General features: G+C 39.6%; 1 protein-coding gene across 2 annotated transcripts in view; it reads right to left on the bottom strand.

Annotated features, from left to right (window-relative positions):
• KCNK10 (potassium two pore domain channel subfamily K member 10) overlaps positions 1-18,753 on the bottom strand; it is a 66,589-nt gene that overhangs the window by 46,814 nt on the left and 1,022 nt on the right. For both annotated transcript variants that reach the window (XM_026850051.1, XM_026850052.1), the window contains exon 2: positions 18,283-18,340. In XM_026850051.1, the coding sequence (XP_026705852.1) occupies positions 18,283-18,334 (52 nt within the window). In that variant the 5' untranslated portion in view covers positions 18,335-18,340. The remainder of the gene's footprint in view (positions 1-18,282; positions 18,341-18,753) is intronic.

The following is an 18,753-nucleotide window of genomic DNA, read 5'->3' as shown; positions in this document are numbered from 1 at the left end:
TGCCATTGAAGTGAGAAGCATTACTATTATATTTACTGTTCGTGAAAGCAAAGCTTGACATATTGTTTGTTTGGAAAATGTACAGAGTGCTTCCGAGCATGTAGCTTTTTACTGCAGCCGTACCCCACTGGTTATATCTAACATTGTTTTCCCTAAAGTGGATTCTCTAATGCAGTATTAGCACTGCTGACTTCAGCAACATCTCAGCAGTCTGCTGCAAATGCAGTCATCAGTGGGAAGGCATTCAACAAAGTACGGAAAGAGAGACACGTAAAGGCAGAAAGGGCAACATACATTAAACCAAAAAGATTGAATGTGCTGTTAGAAAGAGAGTAGCACTGATTGCTCCCAATTGCTCCTTTCCCTGAGTGGGGTGGAGATCAGGGAGAAGTACATTAAGTTACAAAACTGCATAAGGAATAAAGTCACTGTTTGCTTTCTGTTATAGAATAATGCTAGGGAAATAGGGTAAAAGTTCATATTGAGTTCTCCCTGTTGGTGAGGAGAGAAATGTCAGTAATATGTACCAGAAGGAATTATGTCTAACCCTTGCTTTGCCACTCCTGGAAGCAGCTTTGGAGAAAATGTCTTATAAAAGGCTTCTTCAGTTTTTGTATTATCTGTCATATATTTCCAGCTAGTGCTCAAAATTATAATTCTCAGTAAGTTTCTGCTTCATCAGTTATAACTGAAACATACTAATTAATAGCTCTTGGAATACCCCAACTGCTTAATTGTTTTGGAATGTCATTGTTACAAGAAAACAAAAAAACACTATTGTTTTATAATGTGGCTTTTGTTCTTCATTAGAAAACTATAGTTTAGGCAAAAATTTAAAAATCTTAAACAGCCTAAATTGGAACATGGTATAAATTAAGAAATCAGTGTGGTCTGAGTTAAGGTCTCTTTTTCTGTAGAAAGAGCTTCCCAACTATGAAAGTCTTCATAGAGTGGTGATGCTGGTGCACTAAATATCAGAAGAAGGGGAACTGAAGGCCCTTCTCTGTTCCTGGAGAGCTTCTTTAGTGGCAGACAAGAAACTTAACCATGCAGTAAGTCATCAGAATGAATATCGCCTTCCACTGAAGTACACTGTCACTCCTATCTGATAGCAGTTTCTTCCAAAGGACAAAACTTGTGGCAATCTTCTCCAATTTCTACTGTCCATACTACCAGAACATCGCTGCTTCCTTCAGTTGTGCAGCAAGTGCCTGACTGAAACCAAGTACCTGGCTATCTGGTCTTCATGACAGTGTATTTGGTTTAGGTGGGAAGGTGTGCCTGCAGTGGTGGTCTCTGAGAGAATGCCAGGGCTGCCCCATTCCAGATGCAGCCAGTTTCTGCTGACTCAAATGGACCCACTGCAGGACATAGCTCAACCCATCAGTGAAGTTGGCAGCACCTCTGTGAAAGCATAGTTAAGAAAGGGAAAAATGTTGTGTAGGCAGTGAAGAATGAGGAAAAAAAAGTGTAAGAAACAAACCTGAAGATACCAATGTCAGTGAAGGAGAAAGAAGTGTGGAGAAAGAAGTGGGAGATGTTCTCCTGCAGCCTGTACAAGTTTTGGAAGAGACCATGGTGGAGCAGATACTTCCCTGCAGCCTATGGAGAGGACCACACCAGAGCAGATATCCACACTGCAGCACATGGAGGGCCCCAGATCAGAACAAGTTGATATTTCCTGAAGGACTGCTGCCCATGGAGAGACCATGATAGAGCAGGTTTATCCGAAAGGACTGCAGCCCATAGGAAGGACCCATGCTGGACCAAGGGAAAAGTGTGAGGAGAAAGGTGCAGCCTAGAGGAACTGTTATGAACTTACCACAACCTTCCATTCCCTATCCCCCCTGCACCTTGTGGGGTGGGGAGGAGGAAGAGGAGTCTGGAATGAAGGACTGAAGTTGTGTCTAGGAAAAAATAAAGGAGGGGGAAGGTATTTTAATCTTTTTCTTTTTTTCTCACCATCCAAATTTATTTTAATTGGCAATAAATTAAATTAATTTTCCCTAAATTGAGTCTGGTTTGCTCATGATGATAATTACTAAGAGATCTCCCTGTCTGTATCTCATCCCACAAAATTTTCCATCTCATTTTCTCCACCTCTCCTGTTGAGGAGGAGTGGTGAGAGGAGTGGCTGGGTGGACATCTGGCAGCCAGCCAAGGTTAATCCACCTTGCACAGGGGCAGTAAAGATGAGGACACAATTCATAATGTATTGTTCAGCACTGTTTTTCCTTGGAGTCTCACCCGTTGAAGAGTTCATATGGATTTTGGTGAAAAAGTTATCAGTCCGTAACAATCATCCACTAAGAATATCAATGTATAGATCAGGACTTAAACTACAGTGATGAACATGAGTTAGCTACAGAGAGAGCAAGGAGCCCTCCAATAATAATGCCTTTTTGCCACTCTCTACTGGAGTTGGGTCAATATCGAACAAAAACATTCATTTGTCTTGTTGAATGGATTTGATTTTTTCACTTTTTATCATCCTTTAGTCTCATTTTTCATTCCCACACATAAGCATTTTATTTCACTCATTTTCTATACACATTTAAGAAAATTGATGTTAGCAGCACACATTTTCGCATAAAGCTAAATGTCAAATTCATTAAATATTTCATTCTGGCAGGAAGTGCATGCACTCTTAACCAATGAAGGAAAAGTAGCAGTACAATGTGTTATCTCTGACTGACAATTTAAAAAACAACAACAACAAAAAAATCACAATCTGCTTGCAGATGTTAAATGGCTACAAATCAAGTGTTGGGTAAACTTGAGTCCTTGGATTACTTATTAATCTAGCTGTGATTAGTTTAACAAGTGTGTAAAAGATTAAAAAGTCTATGCAATTACCATTGCCCTGAGCTATGCCATGTACATTTCTTTGTTTTCGACATATTTTGTGAGGCTGTTGAAAGACTCTCTGCTATTCTATCATTTAACGTAGCAATTCTGAACCTAGTCTCTCTAAAGATATAGAAAAGAACTGTGTACAAGATAATTCAATTTTAGTCAAGAAAGTATAGTGAGAAAGAGAGTAGGGTCTGAATATCATTTTTATACTTACTATATTTCTGACAGGTGCTGCCATTTCTAATTGTAAGTTCTTTAAAACACAGAAGAATGGCAGTTCAAGCATGCATCTCACAAGGAATTTTCAAAGCAGGGAAGAAAAACTCACAGTGGTTGCTTATGAAAACAAATGTCTGCAGGACTAAAATCTCAGTGCCATTAACCATATAAAAATCAGAAAACCTCACTATGCCAACAAACCCAATTCTAAAGTAGTTTTTATATATTTCCTTATTAATACTACAATTATTTATTTCATAGAGAATAAACTCTTCAGAACAGGGCCCCTAATACCAGCAGTGTTTAGAACAGGACTATCACTGCCTTGAATGTATTACAAATAGCAATAATTACCATATATCTGTCTTTCAACTCATTCTGAAAAAACTCTGATGATGGACAACAATAATTTCCCTTAATCTTTTATGTGAGGATTTCATAATACTTGTAGACTCCTTCTTGCAGACTGATCCAACTTTTATTAAGATTTGCATGGAAAATAGGTTCAAGCCAAGAAAATCTGGGTAGCTTTGTTAGCACAGTGCTCAGCTTCTTTTTATAGGCCTAGACACTTAGTAGGACATATCTGGTTCAAAACAGTGCTGTACCAGGTAGGTGAAGTCCACAGTCTCCTTGGGCTGGCCTAGCTCAGACAGCAGCACTCAACTCTTGCTGACTACAACTGCATAGGTATAGCCTAGTCAAAATGAAATTACTTAATGAAAATAACACAACTACAGGGCTGGAGTAGAAATCCACTCTCCTGCTCCCAGACCTGTGTGTTTTAAGACCTATCCAAAAAGCGCTACTCCTATTTTGGACATCTGTACTTAATTTCTTTAACTTTATGTCAATTTTTGGCTTCTACACAATGACTGCATATAGTTAGCAACCAGTGAAGATGAAGATATGTTTTCCTTTCTTCAGGCTAATAGAAAAGGGAAACAAACTCTGAACGGCACAGAAAAGGCTGCTCTATTCAATATCTTTCTCTGCTTCACTTACCACCAAAATATCGAATGGTGACCAAGTACTGACATGCTTCACTGTAACTGAGTGTTACGAGTACAGGAATATAGAAGGAGACAATGAGTTAGCAGACAACAGGAGGCAAACACTGGTTTTGTATTTAAAGAATACTGGAAATACCAGTCTCTTCCTTCAATCAGTTTTGACTGATCTGTTATCTTGGTTTGAACCACAATAAATCAAACTCCACCACATATTCAAATGTCATTTCTCCATGACACAAAATGGTTATCACACAGTTATCTTTCCAACAACCCACTTTGATTTTCATTGCAACTTCCCAAAGTATCATGTTAATATGAACGGAAACTGCTTGGACTAAGTGTAAAATGTGAACTGTAGTCTCACAAATGAAAAGAAGAAGACACTGACTAACTGAAGACAGTGATGAATTATTTCCTAGATCCCTTAAGAATAGGACAAGAAATAACTGATTAATCTGTACCAAAGAAGTAGATGATTATATATTAGGAAAAAGTCTAGCTACAAGGATAGCTAAGCATGGGAACAGCCATAGAGATACTGAAATCTCCTTCACTGGAAGTATCTAAGAACAGTGCATAAAATCATCTGCCAGAAATCATTTAGGTCAATGTTTTCAATCTGTGCCCTGCACACTCCTATGGACCCAGGAAGAAAAGCTGTCAGTGAAGGGTAACAAAGAAAAACAGCCTAATGTTGTAGGCTTGTATTCATCATCCAGGATCTCTAAACAAACTGGTGAAATGTTAAGGGTATTTAAAAAAAGAACAATTCAAAATCATTCATCTTGATATTCTAGTCTTTCCTAACAGAAGGAAAATGCTCTTGAAGTTCCCTCCCCTTCTTTGTCAGATAGTCAAATACATCTCAACACCTCTTTGCATCAGTTGTGTCAAATCTGTAATAATCTTTCATGATTATCTAAATATCTCAAAGCAATTTACAAATAATAGATAAACCCCTGTGACACTGAGGAAAAACAGTACTGTATGTGTTCACAGTTTGTCTTATGCAAACACTGCCACAGAGATGTTAGCAAATTAATTAAATTCCAGAGTAATTTCAAAAGTTGATTAAAACAAGGTCTTTGTCATCTGTGCATCAAGCCGGTACAATGATTTGTCACCAATGTATTAGCAAATCTTCAAGTTCTCTTAGGAGACACGTTCTTTTTCACTATCCATGACAAAATGCTGGTCTGTCTGTTACAAGATTAATAGACAGCCATAAATCAGACTCCTTTCTTTTGCTGGTTATAAAGGAAAAATATGATACCTATGTGTAAGCTTGCTGATTATTTACAAGAACTTCCAGATTCTGACCCAGCCTCTCTGCTGTCAGAACCGCAGTCAGAGCCTGCCCACGAACCTAAAATGGACTGCTCAAGAGTTACTCTTTTGCAAACACAGCCTTAGAGCTCCTGCCTACTGAGGCTATGCTAATGGTAGGGAAATAACAGGAAGCCCAAGGCTGGCTTGCACAGGTTTCAGCCAGAACTTATCCACTGACATTAAAAAAAATCTCTGCAAAAGTCACGGTCATGGGATGTTGGGATACTTTCCCCTCCCTCCTCCCTCTCCCAGGCACTGCACTTTTCTAAGGCATACGTGACAGCTCACTAGTCAAAAGAATGGATGTGCTAAGGCAGGACGTGAACTCCAGGAACAGCTGAAAGTATCTTCGTTTTTTTCTTTCTGGTTTGGCTTCAGGACAGCAGTCCTCAGATGGTTCCTAGCTAACACTTATTGGCATTAACATGAAGATGCACTGCTACTGACACCATTTGTAGCACTACTTACAGAGCTGCCAAGTCCAGACGAATACTTGAGGGAGATTTGTCTTGTGCTGGAGTGAGATTGTACACTGCTGGAGGGCAGTTCGAATTTTGTTCCCCTTGCTTTGCTTTCTTTCTCTCCTGACCTCTCTTCCACCCTGCCCTCCTCCAATCCATCCATCTGCTCTTGTCCCTCACTTCTCTCCAACCGTGCTGGCAGTGTGGGAGGCAGCATACCCGTAACTCCCAGCTCAGTTCCTCTTCTCAGTGCTCGGCACTCCGCTACCCTCCCCGTTGCCTCTGACACTTGAGCCCAGAGCAAGGAGCCAAGCTCATGCTCACATGTGACAGGAGTCATCAATGAACTTCAGGTATTGGAAAATGGGAAATAGAGTAGAAGAGTATTACAGTGAGGAGCAGGAAGAGTTGAGGGGTGATTAAAAGTGACTGACAGGGGCAAGTCCCAAATAAGGAGCCCTCCGGCTTCAAGACTGGTGACTGTGTTTGTTCCAACACACTCACTGGCAGCAGCACTATCATCAGGTTTATGAAGCTATTTATAGAGAAACTGAATACAGAGAAACCCAAGAAAAATTCTCACCTTTCCCTTTCTGAAATAAGACTAAAAGCAATAGATCACTGCTAAAACATGTTTTGCTAGCATTAGATCAGTATTTCTTGCTGAGTTCTAATTCATGCAGGTCTCTGCTCTGTCAAGAGCCAAATAGGAAGCAAGTGCTTTTGGCTCAAGATCTTGGGGTATAGACATGACTTTGTGAAAAAGAGTTCCTGTCAGAAAAGATTAATATACCATTGTTTTTCCTTATTAGGTAATATATAGAAAAACTGCTTTCTTGTCAGGATGTCACAACCACCAAGGAATAAATAGCTGCTCTCTGGTTCTCTGCAAACTTCACCCTTCAGTGAATAACAGACAGGTTGAAGCAGTGATACTGCTGCTTATCAACAGTCTTCTTTTTAAAAAATTATTTTAAAAATTCCATTGAACCATGACATGCCGTTGGATGAAACAAGTTGATTACTTTTCCTCACCAGGAAGTGTCCCAAGATTCCAATAACATTTAGGAAGAGTCTGAATCTCCCACCACAGGAGTTCAAGGTGTTTTGCTTCAAAGTGCTATTAGGACGATGCTGGGTCAGGGTTTTAGCTGGTGTCCTTCTGCTAGACCAGCTGGACTGGGATCTTCCAAATATCCTGTCATCTCAAGGATTCACAAAAGAAATTCAGCCAGTGGTCTCATGGCCAGACCAACCAGTGAAGGAAACCTAAGTCTTGCAACGTAGCCTAAAAAGGCCTGTGTACAAAGAAACATTCTTAATTACAGAAACCTAGTGGTAAGACAAGCAAGTGGAGGAGAAAAACAACAAAGCAAAGATTCATGCTGGCCTTCCTAGCAGGAAGCTATCTAATCTATATTTGAAATGTGATTGATGCTGGCTGTCTGCCAGGGTTACAGCCTAACAGCGGAAGGAATCTCTTGATCACCTCAGTCATGCAAAGGGGACTTTAACAGCACTACTGACTATACTATAGACTGGAACTGTGAGATGCCAATACATAGCTCAGCAGTGGCAGTACAGTATCTCCTGCAGGACTCTCTTCGGTTAACAGCCAAGGAACAGATCTTTCACATATAAGGCCAGAAAAACACATGCAATATAACCTCTAACTCCAGAATAAGAACAGTGTTAGCCCTAATTGTTCCCCTTCAAAGATTTCTCGGGGCATCCTTACAGGTGTATCTGCATATTACTGGCCATACCTAAAGATCGCATACCGCTACTCCACTGTAAAAACAAGAAATAGGAATTTCTGCATTAGTCTAGTGGTGTCTTCCTCAATCTGACTAACAATTGGAATCTACAGAAAAATATTCTGAATTCAAGCAAACTTCATTAATGATCCACTACTTCAATTAAGTGTTAATTTCTGAAATTTTCTGGGCAACATCAATAAAAGTGGATCTTTCATCAAGTAGTAATGATCACAAATCTTGTAAGAAGCACATCAGTCGGGCTATTTTTTGGTTCACTGGAGCTATACTATTTGCATGTCCTGAAGATCAAGTCTATTTAGCGGTCAAGTTCCTATGCACAGTAACAGTCTTATTTAAAGTGAACAAAGGCTTTTAAATACTTTGAAAATCTATTCTGGAGCAGGATGAAGACATTTCAACATTGATGTTTGAAATGCACTTGTTCAGCAAAGTAATTGTTATTTTCTCTTATTCTAAATTCTTTATAACATACAATTTTCTTTACACTGTTGGTGTGAAAGTTACACCAGTAAAGCTGCCACAGTCAGAATGATCTACCTGTCCATTCTGCCTGTAAGACAATTATTAGAAAGTGACTGTGAGTCAAAGAGAGCTCAAGTAAGCAAAAGAAAGTGGGTTAAAGAGACTTCAGACCCATTATGCTGCTCATGGTACTATATCGTAAAAAAAACAGATGAACAGTGTCACTGAGAGGCTGGCTGGGCACACAATGCTCCAGGTCAAAGCCAGGCTGATTCTGGCTGCTCAAAGCTGGCTTGGAGTTTGCTATCTAGTATATAATTTAGGGTATCTTACATGATAAGGAGTCTGGTATAACAACTGCATTACCCAAGACTTTTCTTATCTCATGCTCAGCTTCTATTCAGATAATACTATAGAAATACAGTTGTAATTTGAACTATGATAAAACTTTATAGCCACACAAGGATGGCATCTGCTGATATGGCATGGCTTCTAACATCTCGCAGTAGTTCACAGTGTTGCCATACTGAGTCACTGACATGTAGCTACATGCGTTCACAGATCAGACTTATGAAAGAGACAGCTGTGGCTCTCTGATCAGTTTTGTCCACAATTAAGCTTCACATAAGGAAAAGTATGCCTGCACAGTGCATAGCAGGTAGACATCAACTCATTCTCCTGCACTCGGAGATGGTGAAAACAAATTAAATCACTGCTAATAATGTCAAGATCAAAGTAGTATGTTATCACTTTCAGCAGAGCTGCACTAACCATGACAGTGTAACTTCTTGTAACCCCAAAGTGTGAGCAAACTGAGAATGAATCCACCAGGAAAAAAGTGGTGTATACCTGCCCTAAATCCTCCTAGTGAGAAGCTACCCAAAGTCATTTGAGCTGAAGTTCAAAATGTGAGCAGGAACCAGCCTTGTCTCATTTCTTTCCTTTGCTGTAACTTGGAATACAATCCCATTAGAGTCAATACAGATGTGGTCAAATTGGTCAGAGCAGCCTGGAGAGTGATTCTGCTGACCCTGGAACCAGACACATACTGAAAGTTCTCCAGGTTCCAGAAACCATATTTGACTATATATCACCTAACCATAGCAGGTCCTTAGAAACTTAGAATACCTCTGCATTTCAGATACCTCCCTATATTTAGGTGTTTTATTCTCCAACTAAGTCACACTCAAATGGCATAATTCAGTTGCACATCCATGTTATATAGGACTAAGTGAGAGGACTTGGATATCCTAAATGGCCTTAAACTGTTGCTCCAGAAGGGTCCCTTAGGTCCATTATCTTATATACCAGGCCTATGTAAATGTCTCAGCTGTTTTACAGTCCCTTAAACAGCAGCAGATGACTATTTTTAGAAAACTGAATCAACAAATAGCATCTGGTAGCAATGATAAATTTGGGTCACAAGGTTACATGTCAGTATATCATTGTAACACAGTAATGAACTCTACTTCTCATGAAGGCAAATTAGTATGGTGGCTGTAGCATCATGAAGAGGTGGTTCTGGTGTTGTTTCTGCAGCTGCCATGATTGCTGCTGCCAAAGGCCTCTCTGCACAACCCTTTCTTGTGCAACCCAAACTTAGCAGTCTTAACATTTAAGTACTCAGTGATGGATCTGAATCAAGCTAGAGGAATGTTTTGAGATGCGTGAGCTACTTCCTTTTTTTCAGCTGGGAGTTTCTGCAGTATCATTTCTTTTACAATTCTTCCATCATTGAGCTTTTTCACACATAGTAGCCAGCGACTGCCTTTTGTTTCTTTAAAATTAAAAGCTGAAATTTGAGAAGATAAAAGCCCTAGACAAGCTGTCAATATGTATTTGCTGTTTTCAAATCATGCCAGTACTATTATATTACAGTATCGAGTAAGAGGGAAATCATCCAAGCACCCTTTAACAGCATATCACCAAGTCTTAAGAATCTCAGCGGCACAAGTTTAAGGTGCCAAAATCCAAAATCCTCATCCAGTAAAGTCAGTAACATGTTGTTTTTCCTTCCTAGGGAAGAAAAGATGAGTCAGTCCTGCTGGGATATGAACATATGGCTCTAACAAATCTAGGTACTCAAAGCCTGATGCTTAAAGCACTGTGATGATCCTGTAGGATAGTGGTACCAAAATAACTGGTATTGCCTTGTAAGAAGATGGGTTTTAGGGTGTTATCTCTTGCTATTCCCTACTATTTAAACAGTCTACTGTCTTCAGCAGAAAAAGGTCACACAGTCATGCATAATCTATGGGTAATCAGAAAGACAGAGAACTGAAACAATTTAAAGATCTATTGAATGCATCTCTTTGGGGGCAGAACTGAGGAACAAACAGAAGAAATATAAGCATGCTTCTCCCATGAAGGAGTAGTCAAAGAGATCATCATATATTAAAGATACTTCATGAGATTAAGATGTTTTGTAATATGTCCATAAGATTATTTATACTGTGCTTTAGTTTTGCTCACAGAGGAGGACATATAGATGCCTGATACATGCCTGAGGAATCAACAGAGAACACAAAGATGTTCCTTTTTTAAAAAAATATGCCCTAGGTTATGTGCTACTTCTGAAAGGTAGAAAGAAGAACATCATGTGCTTGAAAACTGAATTCTAGTTGGAGGCAGCCAAATTTGTCTTTATGTCCACCCACTTTTTTCTCAGAGCGTTTTCAGCCTTACTACAGGTACACTCTTCTTTCTGCATTTTCTGCACCTCTGGCAGCAGATCTGACCTGGTTACACTTTGGGTCTATTCTTTTGCAACCTACATTATCTGAAGCAGCTTTCCTTTGTCTCTTCTTATTAGGACTTTTTTCCTTTTCATATGTCCTCTAAGGTTTCAAATAGCAAACTCAAACAAAATGCTAGACCTAATTATGTCTGGACTTTTTTTAAAAAATTAACCCACACCCAGACTTTGCAGCTGATCACTACCCCTATTCAGGACTCCAGATCCTAAATGCAACAAGTTTCAATCCCTTTCATATATTTTACATGTCATGCCCCTTGTCACAATTCCAGCTTTCAGAAGGACCTTCCACTTTCATTTTGAAACTGAAAAATAAAATTAAGACAGGCTTGTATATTCTCTTCCATCTTTTTTTTTTCCCCCTCTATACAGGTTTTAATAACAGATTCTATAACCTTACTGGCTTTCATTTCTACTTCCAACACTGAGATATAGCCACAACAAAATTTCCACTCTAACCTCAAAATCTTACCAGTGATTTCCTATGTTTGTATTTTGGGACATCTAATAACACATAATAATACAAGCATTTGGGACACTTTGCCACTAATAAGATTTGTAATAGCGTAAGAACTGTGTTAGCAGTTAAAGAAAACATGAAATCTGAATTCTTGGTCTCATCATTCCCAGACCAAGGAAATATTCCCTAAATTCTGTGGTTCATCAACGTGGTAAGAGATCCATAGCTCACTTTTGAAATAGCATTTTGTTTAAATAACCTGTGTTAATGTTTGATTGTAACTGTGAAAAGCAGCCCAGAAAGTATGTTGGGATAATAATAATAATCGTAATCATAAGGATTGGTACTACCACCCTGAAGTGCGAGGTTATATGATATGCACTGTTCTCCCTTGGTGTATGATATGCACTGTTCTCCCTTGGGTTATCTCACTGGGGTAACCAGTGAGAACTGCATGGCACGTTATTTACAGAAGTCAGCAGATTCATCTTAGAGCACATTTCCCACTATAGTTGAAATGCTTTTCATATACATGCTTTATAGACAAACAATAGAAGCATAACCTATGTCTCAGGAACCAGAATATGAACAGCCTGTCTGACAAAGGCCAGGTCCCAGGATTTTTTCAATTTCTTACAGAAAACAAAAAACAGAAGTATTCTTATGAAAAAGTACTTTAAAAGGTAGAATTAAGCCTTTTGCTCGATTCCAGTTCTTTTACATAAAAATTCTATAAAAACCAGACAACTGTTTAGCATTTATAGTCTCTACTTTGGCTTTTGCTGTTACACTGAGATTATTACAAAATAAAGGGTAGGCATTCCTGTCACACTGAATTCTCTAACACTCTATTCTATAATACTACTGTGTTTGTTATCCCCTTCTTATCTTGACCTCCTCATTGTTCCATCCCCATTTCACTCCAGGTACTTAGCCTATTTGCAACACAACATCTAGGCCCCTGTTCTCCCAGTGATTCTAGACACTTCTTTACTTTTAACTCAGTAATGCCTGTGGGGACAACACAGTTCTGATGCCTTTAAAATGAGGAATCTCATGTTGCTCACATGAAGTGAATGGTAAAATTCCTAGCTCTGGATTAAATCAAGAGAGAAAGAATTAAACCATATCACAATATATATGCACTCTTCTGTCTGAAGCTGATATAGTCCACACACTAGCTACATAAATCCACATAAATGTCAAAAGCTAAACCAAAACCTACCCAATTACAATTGATATCGTATATCTTTCTCCCAAAAGCAAACTCCAGCACTTCAGGTAGCATCAGTTTTCAAGAGCTGCCCAAGGGACTTTTCAGTCCAAAAGCCTATTAATGGATTACTCTTGTACATATGTGGCAAAAAATAGCATTGGTATTCTTCACTGAAATAATAATTCTGTCTTAACCTCTCCCACTGCTGATAGTTCTACTGCTTTGCCTGTCTTAGACTTACAGTTTCATACTGCCTTTGTTTCTTTTCATTCCCTTTTTCTCACAGTACAGATGACATTTTAATGATACCCTACCCTTCATCTTTCTTGCCTTGATTAGAGTTCAGTCTTTCCTCACTATTACTAAGAAAGCTGCTGTCCAGTATTTCACTCTGCCACTTTCTTATTACTAATTTTACTTTTCTCAATCCTTAGTTTTTCCATTTCCAGGGCATCGTGAAGACAACAATGATGAAACTAATAGCTATCTGCTGTCTTTCTTCCTCTCCTGTTAATTCAGTCATATCTTCCTATCTCTTATCACATTAGGGTCCACAATATTCATTTTGCTCCCCTGCAAGCTCTACATAGCCTTTATTAAAGTTCTCATTTCTTCATTCTCTTCTATTTCTTTTCCAAACTCTTCAGATTTTCCACCTTATTGTACTTGGCACTATTGTGCCTACACCACATGCTCTCAGAAGTGTGCTCCTGTTCATTCAATTTCTATTCTCTTTCACATCTCTCTTTAAAATAAACCCCTTGCAGTTGTTGTGCAACCCATGCTTAGAGTCTGCAAGCCAGCAGAGTCCAAGTCTGTCAGATGGGTCAGTAGCCAATACAATTTTGTGATATAAGTAGCACATAGTCAGTACCCTGCTGACCATGGATCATTTGCTGGGATCAAAGCTACTTTTTTGAGCATTATAGCTTTCCATAGCAGTCTTCTTATACTGAGCTACTAAGAACTGACTTATTAGGGCAGAAAGATAGTCTGGCTCACAGTTTCACTCCACTTCTTTTCATATACTTTCTTGAAAACAGAGGACAGAAAGGAACACCCTCATTCTACTCATCTATGCCTTTAAGTTTGCCTCCTGCACTGGTCTCTGAAAGGACAGCAAAAGCAGGAACTGCAGCAGTTTTTAACACTCTGCAGACAGCATCAGTTTATAAGAGTAGCTGATGCTGAAAATGTTTGCAACAGTCATCAAGGCATGACCAATCCTGATACCTGCATGAAGGCATTTGAGACTCGGCTCAGTTTCCCACATGTAGGCATCCACTGCTGCTTGAGGTGTTTCAGGTGAAGTGAGAAATCCCATGGTAGGTGACACAGAATGTATGGAAGACTTGAGCCCCCCTAGAGCAGCAGCTGGAGAGTATCAACGGTCTCTAGATACCTCTAATAGGAAACTCAATTGAGTTTTCAGTGTCTGTAAAGAAGCTCAAGTAATACTAGTTTCCTCTAGTTGTAAAGTGCAGAGATAACCTTATTTCTTAATTGATGTGATCTGTGTATGATGACAGACAGTTTTGCTCCCTCCTAATCGTTTTAGCATTTGATTGCAATACGTATGGTCTTCTTTCAATAGCAGATCTTAGATTGCTCTAAACAAGTTAATCATATTTCACAACACCCTTGTGCATTAGTGAAGTATTAATATTCCTGTTTTGCAGTCAAGGAAAAAAGGAGGAAAAGAAAGGGTAAGTGGCTTACTGAAGGGCAAACAGCGGCAAAACCTGAAGAGGAACTCCAGACTCTCAACCACAGTTTGAATTCCCCACAGACCACTAACTCCCATGCTAAATGTAAGGATTATAATAAATGCATGATTTTAGGGTTCCAAACTGCACAAAGCCATCTTACACAAACAATGTCTTTGTAAAAGGACACAGGAACTTGTATCAAAACTTCAGAGTTCCAAAAGGTCAGTATGGAGATAAATGTCTGCCTGGAAATTCAAAAGGCTTTGTCAATCCGTATCACCGCAATGACAGCAAAAAAATGCAGGTACAAAGGATGGAACAAGACTGAACTCCATTTTCTGCCTACTAAGAGCATCACCAAAATAGACATACTTCCTTTGGAAAAGACATTTCACCATTACCTTGCAAGACAGTCATGTTTGGGATAATTTCTGAGCATATTGGAAACAGTCTCATCTACCCTTCTTTTCTACAAAGAGACAGCAGTTTTAAGCAGATAATTTATAGCGGGGAAAAAAATGATATTGCTGTAACATCCAGATGTCTCAGTCAGGATGAAAGACCCACTGTGGTTTAGACACTGTATAAAAATGTAAGTGCAAAGACATTATAAGCCAATTTAAGCACAGACAACAGGTGGGTGTATCAAACAACAAGAGGAATGCAGGAAAGAGGAGAGATAAGAAAAACAATTACAAGAATTAATGTCTTCATATGCTGCCATAAAGCCAGTCATATTCTGAAGAGGATAGATGGGAAGTTGTATGAGGTATGAAACTGAAAATCTGGTCTTTCACCAATTTCAGTTATGTTGTTACCTGAATTGCACCAAATGGGAGAAGTAAAGATCAGTGATAGACAGATCAAAAGTTTTATGACTGTGTATATCCAGGCTGATTCCACCAATAAGACGAGGCCTGTTTTTTAAAATGTAAGACCAAGTAGTGTAAGACCCTGTATCTCTACTCAGTGTGTCCAACCATCCCTAAAACATTCTTGAGGTGCCTGCTTGTGTTTCTTACTCGTTTTTTTACCCTATTCACTGATTGTATATAAATGGTATGGGTTTTAATCAATATACATGAGATTTTAGGACATATTCAACATTGGGTTGTTAGGGACAAGTCCCAGTGACTTTTGGGCTGGAGTTTGATCTGTTTGTTAATGGGATTATATAGATTTATTGCCTGGGATGATAGGGCACTTCATTAGGAGGAATCTGGAACCTCTATACTTCCAGGTTTATGAAATTAACTATCTGTTTCAGACACCATCCCTCACAACAATTCTATTATTTTAAACCTGTTCTCTCCATGAAGTCTTTCTATGGTATATTAGTATTTGCTGATGTGAACTGAAAATATCAGTTTTAGGCCAGATGAAAGCTACCAGAAGATTCTAATCTATTTATCTATGTAAATATTTATATTTCAGTCAGCATTATGGACTTTGAGCATACTTTGAGCATTAATTAATTTCATTCTGACCTGGGTTCAAACCAGCAACATCATCAGTCCCCAGTCAGCCATATCTCCACAGCAAGGGCCCTGGCCTTTAGAAATGTGTATAGTTTATAGAAAAATATTGCCTGGAATAATCAGATTTAAACAATCTTTGAGATACCATAGCTGTCACTTACAGTGTTGGACTGCTAGATTGCTTGCCAGGAACATCAGTTGATGATATATTTCAAGTACTGTTAGCACAAGTTAGCACAATTCCTGCTAGACAAAACTGTGGAAACTGCACGTTCTCTGTCTGATGACCAGAACAGGGCATGATCATACAATACACACTGAAATGAGCCTGGTATTTCAGAGTGAACATTAACTGGATGTGAGCTCTGGTTTTATTACTTAGGACTCTTCATACCCTTGCATCACCAGCCTTCTCCATGTTGATCTTTGTATCTGAGAAAAGCTACTTTAGTTCTTAACTCCAAGGATGCACATAGGATGCAAAACACTTCATTCTTCACACGTACATGCAGAGAACAGACTACATATGTGATTGCAAATTAATTTTAGGGCTTTAAGTGATTTTGTGTAGATATTTGCTAACATTCATATCTACATAAATACATTTTCATTTCAAAAAGAACAGAACTCTGATTTACCTTGTCTTCTACCCACATCACTAATTCTTCAGTGGGACTCTGTGAATACAGTGTCATTGCATTATTCTTCTATTGGTTAAAAGATTGGGCCTTAGACAACTTTTCCTTACCAATTTGCCTTTTTCCATTCCATCAAATTTTATCTACTTCCTGAGTCCCTTGGAGAATTACAAATTAACATTTTTTGCTTCCTTCCTGTCTATACATTAGCATCCTTGCTGCCTGGCTAATGAAGTCAATACACTGAGGGGAAATAACTGGTAGGATTCTGCAGTCCTTAGCAGGGATTCAGTTTGGCAGAGAGGAAACCTGCTGGGTTTGAGGCCTTTTACCTGTTATGGTACTCTACAGTTTTGGACACAGTAGTAAATTGTGACCAACCACCTGTTGGATCCATATGCTTTAAAGCTGATTGCCAAGCAAAGGGGACACATACAGAATGCCATCAGTACAGCCTCCTGTGTGCCTTGTCAGGGAAAGGGAGGAAAGGGCATTTTGCATTAAAAGGCATTTTGCATCACATAAAATGTATTAAAATGAAGCAACAGCAAACACACATTCAGAAAAGCACCTGGGAAGAGCAAGTTTTCATAGCATAGAATTTTGTCCCTAGGATAAGGAATATACTGTTATTAAAATAATCAAATCTCTGTTAGAACCATCCATGTGCTTGTTGTAAAGCTGAAGACAGAGGAGGCTGATGTGTCGATTTCATCCTTCACCTAATTAAAGATGTAGTAAGGCTTAAACTAAAGCTTAATTGTGTATACTATTCAAACAGCACATCAGATCTGCTCAGCAGAAAGATGTCTGTTCTGCTGTATTCCTTCTACACCAGGAGAAACTGTTTCCAGTGTTTCATTTTGTAGATGTGAGGGCATGGAGGATGACAGACAAATTGACCACTAAAACCAAACCTGCAGAATAAAGATGAATAATCAAAGCCTGTGTTATCACTTCATACTTCCTGCAAGCACTGCTGTACAGTGACTGGCTGCCAGCAGTTCTGCTGCAAACCTGAGCATATGGCTTCAAGTTGTTCTGCTCCTGTACCACTGCACAGAAATATGACACACCAGTATACAAATTACCAGTAGGGGTTTTTTTCAGTCACTTCTGTAGGTTGCAGATGAACCTCCTCCCCATGTCAGGAAAGGAGATCATTTCATTATGGTTTATTTTAAAACACCACTTGGATCATTTTATTGAAAACCACTGCACTGGCGTAAATCTCCTTCCCCCATCACACAAACACACTCCCCAAGACAAACTCCAAACCTAGCCATAGAGTTAATAAAACTATCTACTTGGGCTGATCAATTGTTAACAGGACAGAGCAAAGAGTCTAACGGTCCCTTTGGTCTCCATTATTTAATATGTCTGTTTAGACCGTCCACACTATGGCTTATAATGCAGCAGCATTTTGCTCCAGTTGCTTGCCAACAAACATTTGCTATGGAGGAGCCCTGAACAAGCAGCCACATCTGTGTCCACTCCTGTATCACCCATTTAGCAGAGACAATGATCACTAGAAACAACAAAGGAGCCACAGATAAAACAAACAATGCTGTGAGCCAGAGATCACTCCCATCCCAGGCAAGTTTGTCATGAAAATACTCAAGAAAAAGGGAGGGGAGAGGAGGGAAGCAAGATATCAAATATAGAACTATAAAACTTACACCTAGAAGAGGTTTCACCCACGCACCCACCCAACCCTACATGTGAGGAGCATTTGCTAACACACTGTGAGGACTGAGCAAGAAAGACTGAGCAGTGCACATGGGGAGCAGACAAGCATCCAACGTCTCCTCCCATTTGGAGTCAAATAGTCTCCTACGAGTCACTAGACACAAGAAATAATAATAATTGTTATTATAGTAATGATAGTAATAGAGAAACACCAACCTTGAGGATCCCAGTTCACCTGTTTTCTTGGAGTCTCGATTGGAAATTTCATCGCTTCCTTTTTGCACAGGGGGAGGAAAAAGAATTAAATAAATTCCCAACCTTCCTGTCTCAATGCTGCAGTCAAACAAATTAATTTCAAATTATAGGGAGCCTGCGCTGTTTGACTGAGAGGAACTGGTGGTTGCCAAGGAAAGAAATACACAAATAAATCAAAGGTGGGGAGGGGCGGGGAGGGGAGTAGAGTGGAGGGGTTTGTACCGGCGAGGTGAGGAGGGGTGCAGGCACCCCAGCAGGGAGAGCGGAGGAGGGATGGAGTGAGGGCCAAATAGGGTCTGGGGGGGAGCGGGAGGGAAGCGGGCTGCGACGGGCAGTGGGGCCAGGGTGCTGCTGGCTCCTGGGGAGGCTCCTGCCGCCGGCTCGCCCAGCCCACCTGCAGATGTCAGGGTGGCGGGTCCCCCCGCAGCCCGG

Source organism: Athene cunicularia (genome assembly GCF_003259725.1).
Source record: "Athene cunicularia isolate RWA chromosome 5 unlocalized genomic scaffold, athCun1 chr5_part1, whole genome shotgun sequence".
Classification (NCBI taxonomy): Eukaryota; Metazoa; Chordata; class Aves; order Strigiformes; family Strigidae; genus Athene; species Athene cunicularia.
This window is presented reverse-complemented; position numbering and strand designations above follow the sequence as displayed.